This window comes from Chiroxiphia lanceolata, chromosome 29 (assembly GCF_009829145.1).
Source record: "Chiroxiphia lanceolata isolate bChiLan1 chromosome 29, bChiLan1.pri, whole genome shotgun sequence".
Classification (NCBI taxonomy): domain Eukaryota; kingdom Metazoa; phylum Chordata; class Aves; order Passeriformes; family Pipridae; genus Chiroxiphia; species Chiroxiphia lanceolata.
In genome coordinates this window covers 2,134,965-2,157,140 of record NC_045665.1, presented here as the reverse complement: position 1 = coordinate 2,157,140, position 22,176 = coordinate 2,134,965, and the positions used below count along the sequence as shown (strand labels likewise).

At 56.6% G+C, this 22,176-nt stretch overlaps 1 protein-coding gene across 16 annotated transcripts in view; it reads left to right on the top strand.

Moving 5' to 3' along the window:
* The window catches only part of MEF2D (myocyte enhancer factor 2D), a 101,068-nt gene that overhangs the window by 69,557 nt on the left and 9,335 nt on the right, over positions 1-22,176 (top strand). For 12 of the 16 annotated variants that reach the window (XM_032713069.1, XM_032713060.1, XM_032713064.1 and 9 more), the window contains 7 exons: positions 4,605-4,742; positions 8,343-8,553; positions 11,258-11,314; positions 15,019-15,209; positions 15,485-15,505; positions 18,604-18,733; positions 21,912-22,164. In XM_032713069.1, coding sequence (XP_032568960.1) covers positions 4,605-4,742; positions 8,343-8,553; positions 11,258-11,314; positions 15,019-15,209; positions 15,485-15,505; positions 18,604-18,733; positions 21,912-22,164 — 1,001 coding nt within the window. Of the gene's footprint in view, positions 1-4,604; positions 4,743-4,876; positions 5,012-8,342; positions 8,554-11,257; positions 11,315-15,018; positions 15,210-15,484; positions 15,506-18,603; positions 18,734-21,911; positions 22,165-22,176 lie in introns of all 16 variants that reach the window. The other 4 variants (XM_032713072.1, XM_032713070.1, XM_032713071.1 and 1 more) reach the window with 4 other exon arrangements.

The following is a 22,176-nucleotide window of genomic DNA, read 5'->3' as shown; positions in this document are numbered from 1 at the left end:
TTGTCACCAAATATGATTTTAGGTGGATTTCAAGGACCCACCTTCCCTGTGATGCCCACAGCCCCTTCCTGCCGAGGGATGCAGCTCTGAGGGACTCTGGCATCATCTCAGGAAGGATGAGGAGCAGTTGGGGCCTGGGGGAATCAAGGCAGAAGCCTCCTGATTTTGTTTTCCTGGTGGAGGGGGAGTGGGCGGTGGCTCCGGAGATTGGGCACTGTTACCACAGCTCAGGGTAGGACAAGTTGCTCTGTCCAAATTATATTTTAAAACAACAGTAAATGTGAGGATCTCCTGATTTTTGGCTGTGGGGAGGGGCATCTGTGTGGGGAGCACTGGAGGCACCCCAGCCCATGCTGCACAGGAATGCCCTGGAGCAGTTTATCCCCCTGGATATTTAGCGGGAGGCAGAGCTGCTCTGGGATGAACATACACAGCCCTAGTTCAAGAGGGGTTCCACACCCCCCGACTGCCTTTTGGGGACCATCCCCCATGGGGGCATCCCTGTGTCTCAGCCATGCCAGGGCTCGGCAGTGGCTGTCGTGAGCGGGATTCAGCCACGCAACCCCTGCGGCTTCTCCGTGCCCGGCAAAGTCCTGGCTGTTGGAAGCTTTTAAGTCTGAGAAAATCTCTCTAATGCAGAGAGGGGGGTTTCCTTAATCAGGCGGGGGACAGCTGAGCCCCCAGACAGGCACGCTGGGTGCCACGTGCGCGCCCGGCCTGGGATCACGCCGGCTTTGCTCCTCGCTGTCGCTTCTCGTTTCCTTGCAGCCCGGCTGACGTGCCAGTTTCTGATAAGGGACTTGGGCAGAGCAGAGCTCACCGGGCACTGGGATGCTCCACAGCCAGTTAAAGCCACACAGCCATTTCTGTCCTTTCCTTGGCTGAATGTTCTGGAGGGGGGCTGATTTTTCCCTAATTCTCCTTCCTGGAGTTGTCATTCCCCAGGATGTGTAAAATCAGGCATTTTGCAGGATGCTAGGGAGGTGGCAAAGTGCAGAGGCAGCTGCCGGTGTCGCATCTTCATCCTCATCCTCATTCTCATCCTTATCCTTGTCCAGACTTCCCCAAAGCCCAGGGTGGTTGAGTCTCCCTCCTCTAAGGGAAGTCAATCACATCCTGGTCAAGCATCATTTCCTCTCACATGTTCTGCATTTCATGCTGCTCTCTCACGCTCTTCAGGTTGGAAGTGTGCTCCTGTGTGAGCTGGGATCATGGGAGTGGGAATATTTCCTGGAAAAGAAGGATCTGCAGTGGATCCTGATAGAATGGGGGTCCTGGGGGTGGCAGCGAGAGGGGCAGACAATGAGTGAGGTCAGTTTTTGCTGTGGGAAGTTCTCACCCTGGTTTTCTCCTCTGAAAATTTTCTGCTCGGAAAGAATTGCTTTTAAGCCTCTTTTATATGAAAAATAGTTGTGTTCCACTGGCTGCAGCCCAGTGACAGAAAGGTTTCCTGAAAACCTCTTTGTATCTTCTGTTTTTACCCTGGCAAAGAGAATGACGAGGAATGAGAAGGAAAGCTCTTTTCTAAAAGACCTTGCAGAGATCCCGAAAACAGGAATCTTTGGGTTTGATTCCTGCTCCAGTAGGATTGTTTTCCTTTTACATCATCTTAAAAAGCTAAAAATGTGGGACACACATTTTTTTTGTCAAAAAAAATGAAAGAACCAGCAGCCAATGCCTGTATGGCTGATAATGGCATTTTGTTGTCCCAAACCTCTTGTTGAGCAGCAGATTGCTGCGAGCTGGGCTGCCTTGGCTCGTGTCCTGCTGTGACTCGGGCCCCGGTCACTCACCGCCGCCGGTGCTTCCCGTCCCACCGCGCTGCAGATCAGCCCCATCCTCGGCTGTGCCAGCTCTGGAGCTCGTCCCCTTCCCCTTCCCCGCAGCTCCAGCAGCCCCTCGCTGTGGCCAGGGTTACAGGCAGGGTTACAACAGGCTTGGGGCGGGGATGACAGCGCTGCAGCAGCCCCTCACAGCTCAGGATGCTCCAAACCCACCCAGGCAGGGAGCTGTGGGTCTCACAGACAATGAAGTTATGACTGATTTTAAGAAGTTGGTGGCTGGGAAGAGCGAGGAGACCAAGGTAAAGCTGTGTTGGGCACTAAATATGTTAGACCCACAGAGAAAGACCTTGGGAAAGGCAAAGGGCAATGCTGTGAGCTGTTTCAGGGTCTAGGTGAGCAGAGCCACGTCCACCCCATTCCACTGCTTTCCTTGTCAGCCTTGTTGAGGAAGCAGTCCCTGGGATGATTTCATGAGGACTTGGAAATGGCAAAATACTGCAGCAGCCCCTCACTCATCCCTGCTCTTGGTTTGGGTGGCGAACGGGGGGCAGAGGCAAGGGCACTGGGAGCTGTCTAAAACATCCAGGCCTCTGTGTCACTGCTGCAGGTTTTAGAAAGGAGAAGGATGTTGTTGCTTGGCTGAAACCTCTTAAAAATTCCGTTGTGAGGTTCCCTCCTTCAAAGGTCCCAGGGGATGGCCATGGCTTGTCCATTCCCACAGCTTCTGAACCTGCCAGCAGCTGTTGCTGGAGGAGAGGAGCTTCCAGGGATGTGAGGGATTGCTTTCCCAATTCCCAGCCAGGGATGGGAGGGCAGAGGTGTGAGGTCCAGTTCCTGTCCCTGCAAAAGGAATCGTGGCGAGATGGGCACAGCCCCTGAGACACCGGAGAGTCTCCCCAGCACCCGAAGGAAACCCAGCCTCAACCCTTCTGCTGATCATGGAACGACTTTTTCCATTTTGCCTCTGAAAGAGAAAAAGGAAAAAACTCCTTTTTTTTTTTTTAGAGAAAAGCTCAGCTTTCTGTCTTTCAGCTGCATTGGTGAAACAAAAGGTTTTGGGGAAAAAAAAAATCCACAAAAAGCAGTTTTAAAAAAAAAAAAAAGCAGGCAAAGCTGTTCCTTCCCTACCAGCAGTGCCTCTTCCTCTTTTGGGCCATTCTGAGAACAAACAAGGACACATTAAAAAATAGAAAAATAGTAGGGAAAAATCCTTGGGAACCTGCAGAATGAGCCCTGGGAATGTCCCGTTCATGTCAGTGACTCCAATTCCCACTGCCTTTCTCTATAGAGGGACAGCACAGGAATTTGTGGTACCAGGAATTATTAGGAATATTATTGTTAGGTATAAGAATTATTCAGAATCATTATTATTAGGTAATTAGTTAATAGTTATTAGGTAGCAGGAATTACTGGTAATGCCAAGCAGAGTGTCAGATGCCACTGTGGCCGGGAGCGAGCCTGGTCCTTCACTGCTGGAGCTGGAGCTGGAGGAGGACATTTCCCTTCTGCGACTGAATCCAGCAACGAGGGTGAAAATGGCACCACAGAAGGAGTAATTTTAATGGAAAATATTGTGAAAAGCTTCAGCTGGATGGAGAACAGGCTGGGGGTGGTGCCCATTGCTTGGCCATGGCCACCTGGCACAAGCATCCACTAAGCCAGGCTTGCAGGAAAAGTGGAGCTATGTGGCACCAGTGCTGTGCGGACCAGTGCCGAGCATATCCTACCCATGGCGTTCCCAGCCTTTCTGGAGACATCCTGGTTTTTATTCTCTCCAGCAAAACTTCCCCTACAAGCCTTGTGTTTCCCAGAGCTCACAGGTAGTGGAAGAGCCACTCCTGAACACGCTTTGGCCTCAGAATGGAGATGTTTATTGCTGTTTAGGAAGACAGAGAATTGTCTTTTTTTTTTCCCCCCACTGCTGGTTTTGGCATGAAAAGGGACCGAGACTTCCAGGAAATTCTGTAGCTTTGACTTCTAAAAAAAACTGAGTTGGCAAGTGCTGGTTCCATCATAACGCCTGATTGCTTTTGTTATGTTGAAAATAGAGTGATTGAAAGTGGATCTCAACTGGCTGCCGAGCACGAGCGAGGGACTTTGGGGTGTCACTGTCCCTTGTGCATGGCCCAGATGGGCGGTCACTGGGCTCCTCCTAACGAGGAGATGTCTCCTTGTTACCTTGGTGCAACAATGCTGGGGACCTTTCCTGCTCGTGAGTCCAGTCTTGGCGTGGGGTTTGCTGCCCAGTGTTGTCACCGTCACCCCCCTGTGCCCCCCCCAGCAGAGCTCGCAGCTGTCACTGTGCCACATGCCCTGTCCTGTGATGCTCTTCCTGTGGCACCTTTGTGTTTGGTAAATGCCACCCATCTGGTTTTGTCAAGGATGAGCTACTCTTTGCTTATAATTTTGGGTTTTATTTTTCTGTTTGTGAGCAGGTTTTCCCTGGTTTTTGCAGTAAAGCAGAGAGCATTAAGGTTTATTTCCCCTCCATGATGTGGTACTTGTAGGTGACAAATGTGCCTGAGCTGGTGTGGGGCCAAGTTCAGCTCCAGTGTAAACAGAGCCTTTGAAAGCAAGGAAGTTTCTCTCCATTCCTCCCTGTGCTGTAATTCCTAAATTAGAGACGCCCTGTCATCAAAACCTAGGATCTCTATCCTAACTTTTTGACCCTGTTGAGGTCAACAGCATCTTGGGGCCACGGTGTTGATTTGTGCGAGGGCAAGTCATGATCCGTCCGGGCTGGTGGGTGTTCCAGGGGGGACCTGCCCGTGCTCCCCATCCCCACTCGTGGATCTCAGACTGTCACGGTTGTGTTTTCAGACATTAAGAAAGAAAGGTTTTAACGGCTGTGACAGCCCGGAGCCCGACGGTGACGACTCCATAGACCAGAGCCCTTTGATGGAGGATAAATACCGCAAAGGCAGCGAGGATCTGGATATCCTGTTCAAGCGATACGGTGTAAGTACCTGCCCATGGCTGGAAAACCCTCATTATATGTTCTTTTCTGTTTTGTTTCTCTTCTGTTCGACTTCCTCCCAACCTCGTCCCCTGCTCCCTCCCCGACACCCCCCGTGTCCCCCCAAACGTAACAGGCGCTGAACAAGAAGCACAGGGAGTGCGAGAGCCCGGAAGGGGATGAAGTGTTTGCGCTGACCCCGCAGACGGAAGAGAAATATAAAAAGATTGATGAGGAGTTTGATAAAATGATGCAGAGTTACCGGCTCGCAGTGAGTAGCTGGTGGCCTGCAGCCCCCCGGTCCCCTCCCCAGTGCCTCCAGGTGACGGGGGGTGGATTTTGCATGGCTTTGCTTCGGAGCCGTGCCGTGCCTTGGGAGCCGATGCTCGCAGCCCCCACAGCCCCGAATGCAGCCGGCTCTGATGGGTGAGATGCACGAGGGGCCTTGAGGCTCCCTCCTGTTTCCCACCCTTGGGAAAACGGTTCCCATTAGCTCCAGTGTCCTGAACTTTCCTAGCTCTGTCTGGACAGTGTAGGAGGATATTGTCCCTCTTCCCTCCTCTGCTGCAAATACTGAATTAGGGCCTTCTTTTTCACCTTCTTTTCCCCACAAAAAGAATTTTTGTTTGGGTTAAGATTCCAATGTTCACATGAGCTGGTGGTGAGTGCCGACCCCTCACATCCCTGCAGGGGTCAGCCCGGTTTGGGCTGTTTCACATTAATTCCCCCCAAATCCACCGAGCCCTCGGGGCAGCTGGTGGCCGTGGCAGAAATCCAGGGAGGTTTTAGCCTGTGATCCCAGAGCTGTCACCGGCACCGGGGTGGCATCAGGACAGTGCTGAAAGGGATTTGTGTCAGGAGACAGGAGGAGGAGGGGGACGTGTTTCAAATTAGTTGTTAGTTCAAGGGAGCAGAGACTGTCGATGCAGGCAACGGCTTTTCAGGGGGATTAGCCCCGAGTTGCTGCAGCCATAATTAATGCTGTGGGAGCAGGAGGGAGGCTCCTTTTCCAGGGGTGGATGCAGCACAGCAAAAATGACACACACACCCCCCAGCAAAATAATCTGTCCTTCTGTGCTTTGCAAACCCCCACAAGTTAAAATTCTGGCTTTTCTCGAGAGCTAGGTCTTTTGAAATCCCCAGTTTTTATTTTGCTGACTCAGTGCTGTGTTACTCCAGGAGCCTCGCAAGGACCCCAAAATCTGCATCTCCATCCCTTACATCTTGGGGTGGAGGGGGTGAAGGGACTGCTCTGAGACCTGGGAGGGCTGGGGAGTGGAGAAGAGTGGGGTGCAGGAGGTGATGGTTGCTCGCAAATCTGCTGTGACAGCGAGCCCAGCCCCACGGGTGGGTTCAGGGCAGGATTAGCTCTGGTGAGGCTTGGTCTGCCTCATCCTGCCTGGTTTCACTAGTGGGGGGCAGGTGTCCACCTTACCAGGGCTTGTGGGGTGTGGGTGCAGCTGGACGTGCACGTCCCTAGCACCTGGCACAAGCCCTGCCACTGGCACAGAATAGGCCCAAAAGCCACCTGAGCTTTCTCCTTGGGAAGTAGGGGCTGCTCAGCCTCAGTACATATCTGCTGCAGAGGGAGGGCTCCCAGCAGACCCTGGTCATCCAGACATGCCAGTCCAGAGGGACAATCCCAAAAGTCCTTACGGCTGGTGGCATTCAGGCGCTGGGCGGCTCCTGGTCAGGGTGAAGCATCCGGCTCCCCCACTAAACCTCCTGGCAGCGAGAGGCCGAGCGGTGCAGGTGGAGCGTGTGTGGTTGAAGATGACGCTTTTCCATTTTAACTGCTGGGTTGGTTTGGTGTGTGACCAGAACTAACCTGACAGGGTGGCCGGGGCAGCTTAATGACAGCCGTGTCTGCTAACGAGAGGCTTTGACGGGGCTTCTGCCTCTGGTGTTTGTCCTCGCTTCTAACAAGAGCAGAAACCCTGGAGTTTGGCTGACGTGTGCATCTTCTCCCCCAGATTTTGGACCAATATGCAAACCACTGTCCCTAGCTGTGCCCTCCCTGGGGTGAGGGGAATCTGGTGGCCTGGGTATGTGTTGCTGCACGCTGGGGCAGCATCAGCCTGACGCTGGTCTGCAGGTGCAGTGGGATAGAGCTGAATTAAGGCAAACCTCGGCTCTCGGGCCGGTGTATCCACCTCCTGGCTCTATCATTCATGCTGCGTTGCAGAGGGGGTTTAGATCTTCCTCTCCCTTGCTGGGAATGTGCACGCACACAGACGTGTTGGCAGTGATTTATTACACAGCGCTGCTCCGGTGTTCGTGCGACACCCAAGAAACCTTCCTCCTCCTTCTCTGGTTCTGCTGCTGTGCAGGATGAGGTCCTGGGGCTGAGCAGAGGGAGGGCTCCACGTTCTGGCTCTCCCCAGCGGTGTGGGGATTGCTGAGCCCTGCCCCTGTGAACAGGAGCAGTGCTGCAGCGCAGGCTCAGAGCCGCTGTCCTCGCAGCTTGGCTGCGGCCGCGGGATAGCTCTGAAGGACGGGGTGCCCTTGGAGGCAGGTGGGGAGGGTTCCTGGCAGCGAGGCGTGGGTGAGCACCATCCCACTCCTTCCTCCCATCCTCCCCTCTGCCTCCAAGGTGCAGCACCCATCCAAGAGCAGATTTCTGGAGGGGAAGGGGCCACAGGGCAGCAGCCTCCGTCCAGCTGTAGTAGGGAGATTCTCAACTCCCTCTACCCTCACCAGGGCAGCCTCTGGGGTCCTGGGTCTGGTCCTGCCATGGTCCCATCCAGCGCTGGGCTGCTCTGCCTCTCCATCCCTGAGCAAATTAAAGTGGGACTTTAGCAAAGCCTCTGCTAAAGCTTCTAAGCAGGTGCCCGCTCCTGTTAACGAAGAGCAAATCAGTGACATAAGACAGACAGCCAGGATAATCACAGCGGGTCTGGCTCCCACGGGGACACCGGTAGGTGAAGCTGGTCCTCGACCTGCAGCCAAGGATAGGGCTTTAGCGATGCTCCCGCTTCCTTGGGGTCAGCTCCTCCTTCCCAGCAGCTCCCAGAGGAGCCAGGGTAGATGACAGTGTCACCTGGGGGCTGTGTGGAGCAAAATGAGTCTTTCCCAGGTGCTCAACCACCAGCACCAGTGCCAGCCCAAACTGACATCCACTGTTGGCTCCTTGGAGGGCTCTTTCCACCCCTCTGGATGAGGAACGGCCTCATAAAACCCCTGCCGGCTCTTGGGGTGAAGGGTAGTGCCAAGCTCGGCCACTGTTGGTGCTGGTGGGGCAGACCACGGGGGTGCTGCCCATCTTCATGCTCTGGGATGTTCTCAGCTTCTCCTCCGTGGCTGCCCTGAACACACTGAGGGTAAATAAATAGTCTGAAAATGAGGCCAAAACAGCAGGTTGCAGAGCTCTGGTGTGTCCGAGGGGACAGCCCATTGCTCTTCCCATGTTCCCTGGTGAAGTCTGGGCTCTGGTGCATCCCCCTGAAAGGGCCAGTGTGGGTTCAAGCACAGCAGCTCAGGCCAGCAGTGAGATGGAGGTTTGGGGACCCTGGCTGTCCCTCCTTGATCAGCAGTGGGTGTTGCTGCTGCTGTGCTGCAGGAATTTGGCTCCGGCTGCCCTTTACCCCCCACTCTCTGTTCAGTCCGCAGTGCCCGCTCCCAACTTTGCCATGCCCGTGACGGTGCCGGTGACCAACCAAAACACGCTGCAGTTCAGCAACCCAGGCAGCTCGCTGGTGACCCAGTCCCTGGTGACCTCGTCGCTGACAGACCCCCGGCTCCTGTCACCGCAGCAGCCGGCACTGCAGAGGAACACAGTGTCCCCGGGGCTGCCGCAGCGGCCAGCCAGCGCAGGTGAGCCACGCCGTGACCCTTCACACCCTCCCCTCCCCATCCTCCCTGCCCAGAGCCTGGCTGGGCATGCAGCACCAAGCACAGGGCATCCCGGGTGGCAGGGGACGCCCCTGCTGCCTCCCTGGGTCTGTGTCCCAGCATCCGTGGGTGGCAGGAGCAGCCTGGAAGTGTTGTTGCCCCTGGCCGTGTGCTCCTGTCCTCCTGCCAGAGGTCGATGCCCCCAGTTTGTGCCTTGGACGCAAACTGAGGGCAACCCCCCTGCCTTACCCAGATCTCTTTGAGAGCTGGATCCCTGCAGGGATCTGTTTCAAGGTTGGGCAGCACAAGATGAGTCACCCAGCGCCATTCCCAGGCTTGGGGGTGGCTGCTGGCATCCCGCTTGCCGGTGGCACTCCGGTGACATGGGACTGCTGCCTAAAAAGGGCTGTTCTGAGTCGGGCCGGGCTGGTTGCAGTTGGTCCCAGTGATTACTCATGTGGCTCTGCTGACAGATTGGAGGAGCCGTCATTTCCAGCAGGGACCGGCGATGGGTGGCGGAGGGCGGGGTGGGGGAGAGGAGTTGTCACCCGTGTCCTCTGCAGTGCCGGGGGGGGATGAGGACGACGTGTGACCACAGCCCAGCTCTCCCACAGTGCGATCATAAATAATAATAGCATGCAGAAAGCCCCTGCCTGCTATTTTGGGTGTCACAGATGGTCTGTGAAAGTTGCATGGGCTGCAAAATGGCAGAGCTGGTGCCTGTGACTACCTGGATGTCTCGGCAGTGGGTGCTTGGCTCTGGCCCCCCGGCGCTGTGAGAGCTCGGGGGGGCTCTGCAAAGGGGGGGTGGATTTGGGGAGAAGGGCTGGGAGGTACCTCCAGAAGCATGTTATGTGGTGGGTCAGGGTGAGCACAGCGAATTGCCTGGCTGGGATGCAGTAGGAGCTGTGGTTCAGAGATGGCTTGTTTGCTCACTGCTCTCCCCTCAGGGGGTCTTTGAGGTGCCTTGAAGTGCTCAGGTATCAGTATCAGGATGAAGCCCCAGACTTGGAGGACAGGGGTCATTCTGTTCTAAGTCTGGTCCCACAGAGCAGCATCTCACTGCAGACAGGGCAGCAGAACCCTCCTCAGGCACGGGCAGCCAGCAATCTGGCTGCAGGGATCTCCGCCCTCTCACAGGCCCCTCGGCTGAGAACAGAAGAGGCTCCCTGGTAAAACAGACCCCGCTGGGTGCTCGCTGTTTCCAGCTCGCTCGCTGCTCGTTTGAGGGGGATCATTTTGTGGTTGCGAGTGCAGAGGTGTTCCAAGTCCGGCCATCTGTGTCTCATTCGCTCGCTGCCTGGGACACAGAAGAAATCCTGCTTGTGGGAGCCAGGGCGTTGCATGTTAGAAAAACTCCCTTAAATTTTTTTTTTAGCATTGCACCGGAGCCAGGAGTGTTGTTTCCAAAGCAAATGCATAGTGAGTGCTGGGTGGGTGCCTTTGCACTGCCCAGTGCCATCGGCTCGGGGATGGGAGAAGGGCAGACAAAGGGTTGTATAGGGCTGGGAGCAGGGTTGGCATCAATCACCCAAGGGAGCGAGCCCACTTCAGCAGCCTGGGCACCAGAGGCTGGGGTGCAAGTGGAGTCCCACAGCAGGGCACAGCCCTAAAATCCTGGTGGGTTGCCTCCTCCAGGACTTTAGAGGCACCAGGACCTATGGCTTTACAGCCCCGTTCCTTGAAGGGAGGATGCTGTGGTGCCATGTCTGCCACATTTTGTGAGTCACCTTGCCCTTTCTCAAGCTGTACAATATTTGGGACCACTTCTGTTCCCAACCCTGCTCCCATGTGGGGAGCAACTGTACTACCCTGCACAGCAATGGCTCAGCCCTCCTGCCCTCCTCCTGGTGTCAGGGGCTCACTGCAAGCCTGAAGCCGAGAGCCATGGGCTGAATAAAGGTTTCTGTCTCAGGTTTCCCCATCTGGGCTGAGAAGGGCTGGGCGGTGGTTAGAGGTGGGGTTTGGGATCGGAGGCTCCTCGTTCCCCAGCCCAGGGCTCCAGGATGACTGCGGTTGCAGCTTCAGAGCCTCCGCGACGGCTGTTGGCCACAATCGCTGCCCGCGGCGTAGCCAGGCAGCCCCAGCTGGGGAATAGGTGGCTTTCAGAAGTGACTCCATAACATGGCAGAAAAAAGTCAAATCTTCTTACAGGAGAGGCAAAATGTTCAGTTTTTTGGGAATGTAAAAGCCCCCTGTCTGTTTTTTCCCAGCCTGGTGGGGAGTGGCGGCACTTTCCAAGCGTTGGGACTGTGGGAGGCCGGATCGTAGCAGCGTCCTGGCAGTGCAGGGATGGTTTCCATTCGGCGTGAACATTACAGGGGGGATAGTGTTTCACATCGTGCTGCTGGGGCTCTCTTCCCCAGCAGCACCGGCCCCGTGTCCCCCAAAGGGGGGCTTGGAATAAAATAGCCGCAGTGTTTTCCAAGCTACCTCCTTTGGAGCAGGCTCCTGTGCACCTGGCTCCTTCCCAAAGGAAACGGATCTGCCTGGATAATGTTTCCTAACCTGATCACCAGGAATGCTGCTCATTTCACCCAGGACTTTCTCCCCGGCGCCCCAACCCCACTTATATTCCTCTGCTTTCGTCCACTGTGCTCCTCCCCCACTTCCTGCTCCCCAAAAGTAGGGATGCTCACCCTGTTTCTGCGTGGATGATGACCCTGTGTTTCTGGTTGCTTTGCAGGGGCGATGCTTGGGGGAGACCTGAACAACACAAATGGAGCCTGCCCGAGCCCTGTGGGTAAGTGAGGAGCCTTTCAGCCCTGTACCCAGGGCTCTGTGTGCCACTCCTGCCCATGGTTTCCCCATGTGTCCGATAGGATTTTGCTTTGCTATTCAGCGGGAAGCGCTGGGGAAAATTTTGTTGCCATTGGCAGTGAGAGAAGTTGGCATGTGGAGCTCCAGCCTTTGTGGGGAGCGCTGGTTTCAGTGAAGACCCCAGAGACTGAGGTGTGTCCATCTCCCCTGGGTCTCTGGGATTGCTGAAGATAGAGAAGTGATCCCTGAGGACCAGGATTTGGGCAGCACTGGGTTTAGCTCCTCATGCAGCCAGTTCCCCCCCTGACCTCAGGTGATCAATTAACACTCAGTTTCTCCTCGTGTTTGGGCCCTGTAAAGCAACTTTACTGCAAGGAAAAAAGCTCATTAAGATCCCTTTCCACTGTGAGAGCCTCAATGCTAACAAGGCTCAGGCGTTGTGGCTCAGCTCCCTGGCTGTAAAATGCACTGACAACATCTCCATCCTCACGTCTGCCTCTGCTGTCTGCAGGCTGAGGATGTCAGCCCAGCACTGGTGTGGGCACAGCACAAAAACCAGTGATGGCCCCAGGTCCTGCTGGGAAGCTGCTGCAGGTCGTGAGCTTGGGCTTGGGCTTGACAGGGTGGATGCCATCCGTCCCAGGGCAAAGGCAGCCTTGCTCCAGGAGCATGGCTTCTCACCCCCTCCAGGCCTTTTTGCAGCAGGGCTCCAGCTGACAGCACGGAGTAGGAGTGTGAAATTCCACATTGCCCCAATTAAAACCACATTGGAGCCGGGTCCCACCGGTTGTGTGGATGGGGCTGGTCCAGTTGCGGTTCGGCAGCACTGTGACCGCCTGTCCCTGTGCCCTGCACCACAGCCCCTCCTGGGAATAGACTTTTCCCTGTGCTGGGCAGCAGCCATGCCAGTGCCAGCAGGATTTCTTCCCAGCTGCGCCTCCAGAGCAAACCCTGCCAGGGCGGTTTGGGAGGCTGCATCTCCCCGGGGCCTCGCAGTGCCCAACACGAAGCTTTGCTGCTCCTCGAGGGCAGAGGGAAGGGGCCGTCGTGCCCCGGCCACCAGGCACCTTGGCGGCCCCTGTCCCCCCGCCGCCCCCACGTCAGCTGTCGGGAGCAGCCGTGGCGGTCGGAGCTTGGCAGGGCCCGTGAATGTCACCATTGACGTCACCGGAGCATTCCCCGCGTTCCTGCCGCCACTGCAGGAAACGGGCGTGAGGAGCAGGGACAGCCCGGCCGGGGCCAGCCCCGGACCCCCGCTGTCCCCGGCCCCCCGCCCGCCCCGGGGCTCCCCGCACGGCTGCGGGAGGGGAGCGTGGCTCTGGCTCTGGCTCTGGCTCTGGCGCTGGCACTGCGCTTGCGGTTTTCAGGTACCTGGGACATCTCTTCCTCCTCCTTCTTCTCCTCCTCCTCCTCCTCCTCCTCCTCCCTTGCAGTCTCTGCAGCACTGAGTGATCACCTGCTGCCTCTGAGTCATCAGCTGCGGGTGCCTCTGGCTGGATCCTGCAGCGATGCCGGCTGTATCCCGACTGTATCCTGACTGTATCCCGGCTGTATCCCAGCTGTATCCCGGCTGTATCCCAGCTGTATCCCGACTGTATCCCTGCCCGTGCACCACAGCGTGTGCCACCCTTGGGATGCGGCACCCGGCCTACCTGCCTGCCCCGAGAAGGGAATTGCTGAGCCCTGGCTGTCCCCAGTTCTGCTCAGATTCACACTGGGGTGGTGCAAAGGCGGCCCAGAGTGCTTCACTTTTAGACCCCTTTTTTTGGGGGTGGGGCCTTTGCTGGGAAATCCAGGCAGGAGCACAGCCCTTCTCTCTCTGGCTCACTGGGGTGGCCGGGTCCAGGCTGGGTGGAGACAGTGATGACAATGCTCGAGGCCACCTGCCTTTGGGGGTGAGTGGCAGCACTGGAACCCAAACCAGCTCCCCTCCAGTACAGGGGCCACTCCGATCCACACCCCAGGTGATGCACACAATAATGTGCCATGCCTCAAACAGGGAGTCACCATGAGAGCCACATGTGTACCCATGTCGGTGCCACCTTGGGCAGGAGAATATCAAGGGGTTTAACATTTCTTTTGGCTTATCCATGGCCACTGGCACTGTGGGTAGCAAAGGTCACCCGGGGAATTTCTGCACCTTTGTTGTTAATAAATCTAAAAGCCAGTGGCCTTGTGAGCGGGACGCCGACAGCTCACGGTACCGGGACCTGATGCACCAGGCACATGCCTTTTGCAGGGCTGTTCACGGTGATTCAGGCCTGGAGGACATCTCACTGGGGACAGGAAAGCTGGTCCTCTCCCTCCATCAGGGACATGGGTACCGGAATTGCCAGCCTGCAGCAGCCTAGCCACCATGGGCATCCCTGATGGCAGCTCCCAGGTGGCTGGTGGGGCAGCACCTCCCGTCCCTGGCAGCATCAGCGGGATCAGACCCATGGCTCCCAGGGAGCGTGGCCATCCCCTGTGCCTGGTTCACCCCATCACCGCTGCGTCCAGCCTCGGGACAGCTCTGAGAGGCAGCGGCTGGCACGCGGCCCCCGCGCGCCGCGGCTGCGGCGTCACTGCCACAGCCGCCTGCTGAAATGCAGATGCAGCGCAATGGTGGATGTGATTAATAATGCAATCAGCGACCTATTTTTCCCGGTCTAACGTGCAATGAATATGAGGGCTGAATCCTGGTGATTGCTGAACGCCTTTCTATCTTTGGGGCCTATTCAGAGAAAAAAAAACAACCCTCATCAGAACAGTAATCTGATCCAATTTATTCCTTTCCTGATGTTCATCAAATCTTTTCCTTTTTAATTTTTTTCTTCCTTTCCTTTCTTCTTTTTTTTTCCCCTCTTTGCACATAAAATCCTTAAGTGGGGCATCAGGAGGAGGAGGAGGAGGAAGAAACCTCAGATCTTCAAAGGGGCAATGGGAGCAGTGAACTAAGTCCTCACTTGGCCATAGCCCCTTTTTGCTGCTCTGGTACCATAAGTGAATGTGCCAGTAATTACCTGCCATGGCAGAGCCGTGGTGTCCGGCCAGAGCATGTAAAGAGCCTCTGATCAGGCCTCTGAGATGTACCAGGTGTTACTGCAGGAACAAAAGGGAGTTCCTGCAGGTTGAGGAGTTGCCCTGGGCACTGGGGACTCGGGGCCACTGTCTACCCTGCCCTCACCCTGCAGGGTGAGCCTGCCTGGGTGCGGGAGGGTGTTGGGGAGCCTGGAGGGATGAGGTGCTGCTCTCCCTGGGAGGAGCATCCATGGAGCCCTCCTGTGGCACTGCTTGCTGTGCATGTGCATTCACCATCGCCATGTATTTACCACCATGCATTCACCACTACCATGCGTTTGTAGAATCATAGAATCATGGAATGATTTGGGTTAGAAGGGACCTTAAAGATCATCTAGTTCCAACCCCCTATCATGGGCAGGAACACCTCCCACCAGACCAGGTCGCTTCAGTCTGGCCTTGAACTGCCAGGGTTGGGGCATCCACAACCTCCCTGGGCAACCTGTTCCAGTATCTCAGCACCCTAACAGCAAAGAGTTTCATCCTAATATCCAGCCTAAATGTCCCTTCTCTCAATTTGTACCTGTTCACCACCACACATTTGCCATTGCCATGCTTTCACTGCCGTGCATTCACCATCACACCATGAACTTACCTCTTTCATCTCTGTCACCCATTTTCTCGCAGGAAATGGCTATGTGAGTGCCAGAGCCTCGCCGAGTCTCCTTCCTGTGTCCAATGGCAGCAGCCTGGGCAAGATCATCCCAGCCAAGTCCCCACCGCCACCCTCGCATGGGACGCAGCTCGCCGCCAACAGCCGCAAGCCAGACCTGCGTGTGATCACCTCGCAGAGCGGGAAGGGGCTGATGCACCACCTGGTGAGTACCCGTGGGTCTGTCGGGACACCAGCTGGGGTGGGAGCGGGTCCTCGGGCAGCGGACAGGCCGCAGGGGACTTGGTGCTGGAGCAGATGCAGGGCAGGTGCCTGTTCCACGCAGCAGTAGTGGAAGCTGGCTGGGGCTGTGCCGGCAGGGAGATCTGAGGAGGAAGGTTTGGATTCCCATTGTGGTGCCGGCGAGCGCGGGGTGCAGCGGGGACGGGGCGCTCGAGTTAACGGTGCCTCTCGGTTCTCTCCCTGTTCTCCCGTGGGCAGACCGAGGACCACTTGGCTCTGGTGAGTTCCCTCTGAGTGTGCATGGCGGCAGGGTGGGACGTGGGCCACTTGTCCCCCTTGGTCCCCACACCCTGCCCTGGCTTGACAGAGGCGTGGAGCATGCGGAGGGGGTGGACACTGGCTCCTTTGCCCTCCGTTGGGAATGTGATGGGATGTGGGCACCAAACACACATCCAGTCCTGCCTCAGAAAATCAACCCCAGGAAAAATGCACTTATAGGAAAATCGAGTACCCTATGGAAAAGAAGGAGCTGACACGAGCTGTAAAGCACCTGTTTCTCTACCAAGGCCAAAAGAGTTGTGCTGGTCACCCCAGGGAGGTGAGCCAGGGTCCCTTTGGGGGCTGTAGAGCCAAGCTGGGCACCGCCACTGGCCTGGACCTGCCCCGTGGGCTTTGCTGGAGCCACCACAGTTACAGCACGGGAAGACCTGGTCCATTGCCAGCACATGAGAGACAGGGAGTAAATCAGGCTCTTCCCATATTAAGGATATTATTTAAAGCCTGTGTAAATCCATGGGCTGGCTAGTGCAGTCCCTAAACCTCCCTTGTGCACGGGGCAGTTTTCCGTGTTATTTTTATGGCTTTTTTTCCTCTTCCTGCCAGCAAAGTGAATGCCACCTTGTTTGTGGCAATGATTCACTCTGCTCCGTTGCTATTCTGGTGCAGGGCAGATGGGCGACAGGTCAGCGCAGCGAGGGAAGGGCAAGAGCTGCTGCGGGATGCAGATCACAGCCAGGGAAAAGCTCTCCAAAACACAGGAGTAAGCCAGTCCCTCTGGCAGCCTGCAAGGAGACACTCTTGACCAGGGCAGGGATGGGCCAGGGCTTTGGCAGACGTGGATTCTTTTGCTCTTTGTGCCCCCAAACCCTTCTTGCTTAGTGGCCCCCTCCCGGCAGCTCCCTGCCTCAGTTTCCCCATGTGCAGAGAGAGAGCAGTCACTCCCCTCCTCCCGGTCTGCTCATCCCCATTCCCACTGGCCAAGGCATTTCCAGGCTCCGGGAAGTGAAGAACATCCTCTCCGCAGCTGAGGTGGCAGAAGGGAGGTGGAGGGTGATGAAATACAGTGAGCGGGGGACAGGGACTTTGGCACAGCTGGAAAGGGAATGCAGAGCATTGTCCCTGCTGACCCCTCCTGTCCGGTACAGATGCCCCCCTGCTCCATTAACCTTCTCCCTAGATTTGCTCCCTCCATATTGCTCAACCTACACACCAGATCCTCTCTCCAAATGGCAGCTCCCACCTCTTTCCAGGCAGCAGCAGGATGAGTCAGCGGCCCCTCCGCTGCATCCTGCCCCTCTGCCCAGAGCCTCTGCCGGCAGCCCCAGCCCTGCCAGTCCCGACTCTGCTCCTGCAGCTTTGGGCTCTGAGCACACTCTGCTCCTTTAGAGGGTTCAGAGAGGCATCCCCCCATTTGTCTCCACACTTCTAACACGGCAGGGGTAGCAGGATCCATTCGCGGAGCTCACAGCAACGCATGGGCTCCCCGGGAGCATGTGCATGGTTTGGTGCCAGCTGGAATGGCAGTTTGCAACTGGAGCATTGTGTGTGGGCATGGAGTGTGAGTGGCCCGGGGTGGGGGGCAGCTTGCACACATCCTCTCTGCATGGATTGGGGTGAAAATCAGGATGACATCCCTGCACTCGCCTTGTGATTCCCAGGGCTGATATGCCTGGCACAGCCCGTGTCCCAGCAGCCCAGCCCTCCAGTGTGGCCACACTTGTCCCTGTGCCTCCGCTCTCCTGGGAAAGCTGCAGAGCCCCAGAGCAAGGGGCAGAGGGGATGGGGCTGTGGGCTGCGGGCTGCATCCTGCTGAGCTGGCTCGGGGTCCAGTACACGCAGGAGAGGGATGGGGATGGGTCCTGCTCTCTGTGGAGGCATTTCTTGCCATGTCCTTAACCCATGGCAGTGGGCATGGACAAGGGTGGCTGCCAGCAGGATGCGTGCCAGGAAAACCCGCTTCTAGAGCCCAGGGCTTTAGCAATTAGAGTCCTGGTAATCGCCTTCCCTGGGCGGGCGGTGGGAGGGACCTGCGGACTGGGCACCATGTGGGCGTAGGGTGTGCAAATCCAGCACAGCCGGGTGCTGTCACCCTCTTGGAGGTAGCCAGGGCAGGGTTTGAGCCTCCAGCCTTATCCCGGGAGAGTCCCCATGGCCATGAAGTATTGCATGGCCCATGCCCAGCCCTCCAAGGCCCTGGAAGCCCTCAGTGTGGGAGGAAGGCTCCTCGCTGTGTGCTGAGGGCGCAGCCAGCCTCGTGCCAGGCATGATTTAAGCTGGGCACTGCCCCAGTCTTCACAGGGTGACGTGTGCTGGGGTGCTTCGGATTAGAGGCAAGCCTCTTGAGTCTGATTTAAATCAGATCAGCAGAGGCAGTCCAGATTATCTGCCTTGTAAACAGGGCTGAATCTGACCTGTAGATCCGCCCACGTAACTGCCTGGAAAACCACAGGGGGAGGCTGGCGTGCACTGGTCCAAGGGCAGAATTTTTCCACAGTGGACCTGCTAATGCCTGAGTCACACAAACCTCATGAGGGCACCGAGCTGGCAGGTTGCTGAGCACTGGACTTCAAGTTTAGGGATGCCACAGAGTCCCTTTAAAATCCTGAGGCCAATGCTCAGCGTCCTCAGCTTCCCTTGAGGCAGATCTTGGCCACTGGAGCTGCAGGGAAGAGGATGTGTCAGCTCTGTGCTGCCTTGGCTGGTCCTGGTGGTCCCTTTGTCACTCCTTGGTAGCCCAGCAAACCTCACACACAACCTCTGGAAAGCAGTGAGGAATAGTCTGAAGCATCCTACTGATATTTGCCCCCCATGCACAGAGGGACATGGCTGGTCCTGGTGGGTGAAGCCCAACCCTGGGCAGGAAGGGGACCTAAGGCCAAGTGACCTGCAGATGAGTGTCACAAGGTCCAGAGTGGCAGTAGCTGGTGTGGTTTGCACTTTGTTGCAGTGTGGAATGGCCAGAGGATCAATCCTGCTTATCCCACAGTCTCTGTGCTCAACCCCAGTGCATGCCCAGGGGGTCTTGAGGGGCCACAACCCACGAAGACAACAGAGTCCAACCGTCTGGGTTTTAATTCCCTCCCTGTTTGCTCCCACAGCAGAACACGCAGAGGTTGGGTGTCTCCCAAGCAACTCACTCTCTGACCACACCGGTTGTTTCCGTGGCGACTCCGAGTTTGCTGACACAGGGGCTGCCCTTCTCTGCCATGCCCACAGCATACAACACAGGTAAGAGCAGTGGCCAGGTCTGAGCTCTCCGCTGAGTGAAGTAACAGGAGAGGGAGATGTGCTGTTGCAGGGATGTGCCTGTGCTCTCCGAGCAGCTGCATCGTCGCTCACGGAACTTGCTGCAAGATATGGTTGAGTCCAAAGGTTCCACAGGATTAAAATCAAGGGGAAAGTCATTATATAAATGCTGTCGTAGCCAGAAGGGCTGTGAGGGCTGATCCTGCCCCACTGTAGCCCATCAAACTGTGCAAGTGGATGCTAATTACAGCTACACCCATCCCCGGGCTCTCCAGAGCTCAGGGGATGCTGTAATAGGGGCTTAATGACAATGAGCGTAGGCCCCCAAAAGTTGGGAAGAATGCAAACCAACCTGCTCGTAGGCACATCTGATTCAGGCTGGCGGGGTTCAAGCCAGCCCGAGGCGACGGTGACAACACAGTTGCCCAAGAAAAGGGGTTGTTCATCTGCCACCTGTCAGACCTCCGTGAAAACTTTGAGGACTTGCTGGTTGCCTGTGTAACTTGCTCTGAGCTCAGAGGAAAGTTTGCAAAAATGTAAAAAGCTGCTTGTCTGGAAGAACCCAGAACAGGCGTGTTGGGAACTCCCTCTCCTAAATTAGTAGGTGTAGCCCTGAAGATGCTGGTTGTGTGTGATGAGGCTCCTCTCCCCGCGTGGCAGCCGGCGCTGGCCGTGCTGTTCGCCAGCCAGGCTGGGCACAGCCAGAGTCCCCAAAATAGGTTTTAATTGAGCCCTGTGCTGCTGCTCAGGGTGGAGGGGCTGAATTTCAACTCTCTGTAGTTATTTTCTCTCAGAGCTGACCACGGGCAGAGCCATGTTCCTGCCTGAGCACCAGTGGTGTCTGTGCCACGGGGTTTGCTGCGGGAGTGAGCGTGGGGGGCATCGCTATGGGGTGCAAACTCCAAGCCTGGGCTGTTGCCACTTGTTTTACAAGGGCTACCCTGTTAATTAAGTGGGAATTATCTTGATTTGTGAAGGATATTGAGCACAAGGAACGGCTGAGGGAGCTGGGGGAGCTCAGCCTGGAGAAAAGGAGGCTCAGAGGGACTCCCTCACTCTCTACAACTCCCTGACAGGAGGATGGAGCCAGGTGGGGTTCGGGCTCTTTGCCCAGGTAAAAAGTGACAGGACAAGAGGAAATGGCCTCAAGTTGTGCCAGAGAAGGTTTGGGTTGGATATCAGGGAAAATTTCATCATGGGAGAGGTGATCAGGCATTGGAAGAGGCTGCCCAGGGTAGTGGTGGTGTCACCATGCCTGGAGGGATTTAACATATGTGTGGATGTGGCACTTGGGGACATGGGTTAGTGGTGGCCTTGGCAGTGCTGGGGGAATGGCTGGACTTGATGGTCTTGGATAGCTTTTCCAACCTAGATAATTCCATGATTCTGTGATGCTGCCAGGATAATCATCTTGTGGGTTACTGTGGGATGCAGATACCCTGAGCAAACTCCCAGCCTGGGGCGTTGCCACTTGTTCTTTCCAGGACTCACCTGTTAATTAAGTGGGAATTGTCTGGATTTCAAGTGGGTGCAGTTGTGCCAAGCTGCCTGGCCAGGGTTACGTGCCCTTTCCCCTGCCAGCTCCGCAGCTGGATTCAGTCAAGCCCAATCATTCCCAGCTCTGTGATCCAGGGAGGCTCCAGCTCCAGCCCTGCTGGGGGCTGTGGGGGCGGCCACTGTAACCAGTGGGTGTCTGGAGCTCCCAGACCAGAACGGCCGGTGCGGGAGGTGAAGGACGTTGGGTGGGGTGTGCCGGGGATCCGCCGGCGGCGTTGGCAGCGGTTCAGCACCAGCACAGCCACCTCTGTGTGTGCTGCTGGGGCGGGGACAGCTGAAACCACGAGACACCCAAAATTAGAGAAAGGGGGAGGGAGAGGGCACGGGGAAGGTTTGATTGACCTGTGGGTCCGTAGTGTCTGTGTCAGGTGTTGGCGTGGCCGACCAAGGTTTGACCATCTCCAGGAGACTTTCCCCCCAGTTTTCTCCATCGTCGTTCCCACCCCTTGTAAAATCTCCCCTTGGTATGGAGGTGCTCCACGGGGATTTGGGATGCTCCCGAGGTCCTATAGGGGAAGGGCATCGTCCTGCAAGCGTGGGGGGGTACCGGGATGTGAGGTGTCCGTGGGGAGGAACACGGTGGCTGCTGAACGTCCCCATGGCGGGTGGGGAGCGCCCCCTGCTGTCACACGGGGGGGTGACCCAGGTATGGGTGACGGTGCCTCAGACACAGGTGGGGATGCCCCAGGTATGGGTGATGGTGCCTCAGGCACAGGCGGGGATGCCCCAGGTATGGGTGAAGGTGCCTCAGGCACAGGTGGGGATGCCCCAGGTATGGGTGAAGGTGCCTCAGGCACAGGTGGGGATGCCCCAGGTACAGGTGAGGATGCCCCAGCTGTGGGTGAAGGTGCCCCAGGTATGGGTGGGGATGCTCCAGGTATGGGTGGGTCTCACCAGCTGTCGGAGGTTTGCTGCCAGGGAGGGGAGGACATGTGTGTCTGTGCTCTGTATACCCAGCTGGAGGGTGGCTGTGGGGTGTCTCACATGCCCACAGTCCCTCCTGGGGGGAGCTGGATGCAGCTGCACCATGGGGCTGCCCCTGCCACCGCTGTGCCTGGGGGATAATGGCACCGGTGGGTGTTGGGGGTGTGGAGGGTCCTGCCAGCCTTGAGGCCAGAAGGCAACTGGATATAAGGAGGAAATGGTTTATGCTGAGGGTGCTGAGGCACTGGCACAGGTTGCCCAGAGAAGCTGTGGCTGCCCCATGCCTGGAAGTGTTCAAATCTGGGTTGCAGGAGGCTTGGAGCAACCTGGGATAGTGGAAGGTGACCCTGCAGGTTGGACTAGATGGCCTTTAAAAGGTGCCTTCCACGGCACATAATGCCGTGGTCTAGTTGCCATGGTGTTGTTTGGTCATAGATTGGACTTGATGATCTCAGAGGTCTTTTCCAACCTCCATGATTCTGTGATTCCAGCCCAAATCATTCCATGGTTCCAAGAACTGTGTCCTCCAGCTAGCATCCCTGTACCACTTGCAGCACGAGACAATATTCCGTACGTTGCGTGTTTGTGTCTCTTGCAGGTCTCCATCTTCTCGCAGCACTCAGGGTGCTGTGGGAGCAGGTTTGACATTGAAATGACTGAAGGGCTCCTTCTCTTCCAGATTATCAGTTGACGAGCGCTGAGCTGTCCTCGCTGCCAGCATTCAGCTCACCTGGAGGCCTGTCCCTTGGCAACATCTCTGCCTGGCAGCAGCAGCAGCAGCAGCAACAGCAGCAGCAGCAGCAGCAACAACAACAGCAGCAGCAGCAGCAGCAGCAACAGCAACAACAGCAGCAACAGCAGCAACAACAGCAGCAGCCACAGCAGCAGCCGCAGCAGCAGCACCTGGTCCCTGTGTCACTAGGAAACTTAATGTAAGTGGAACA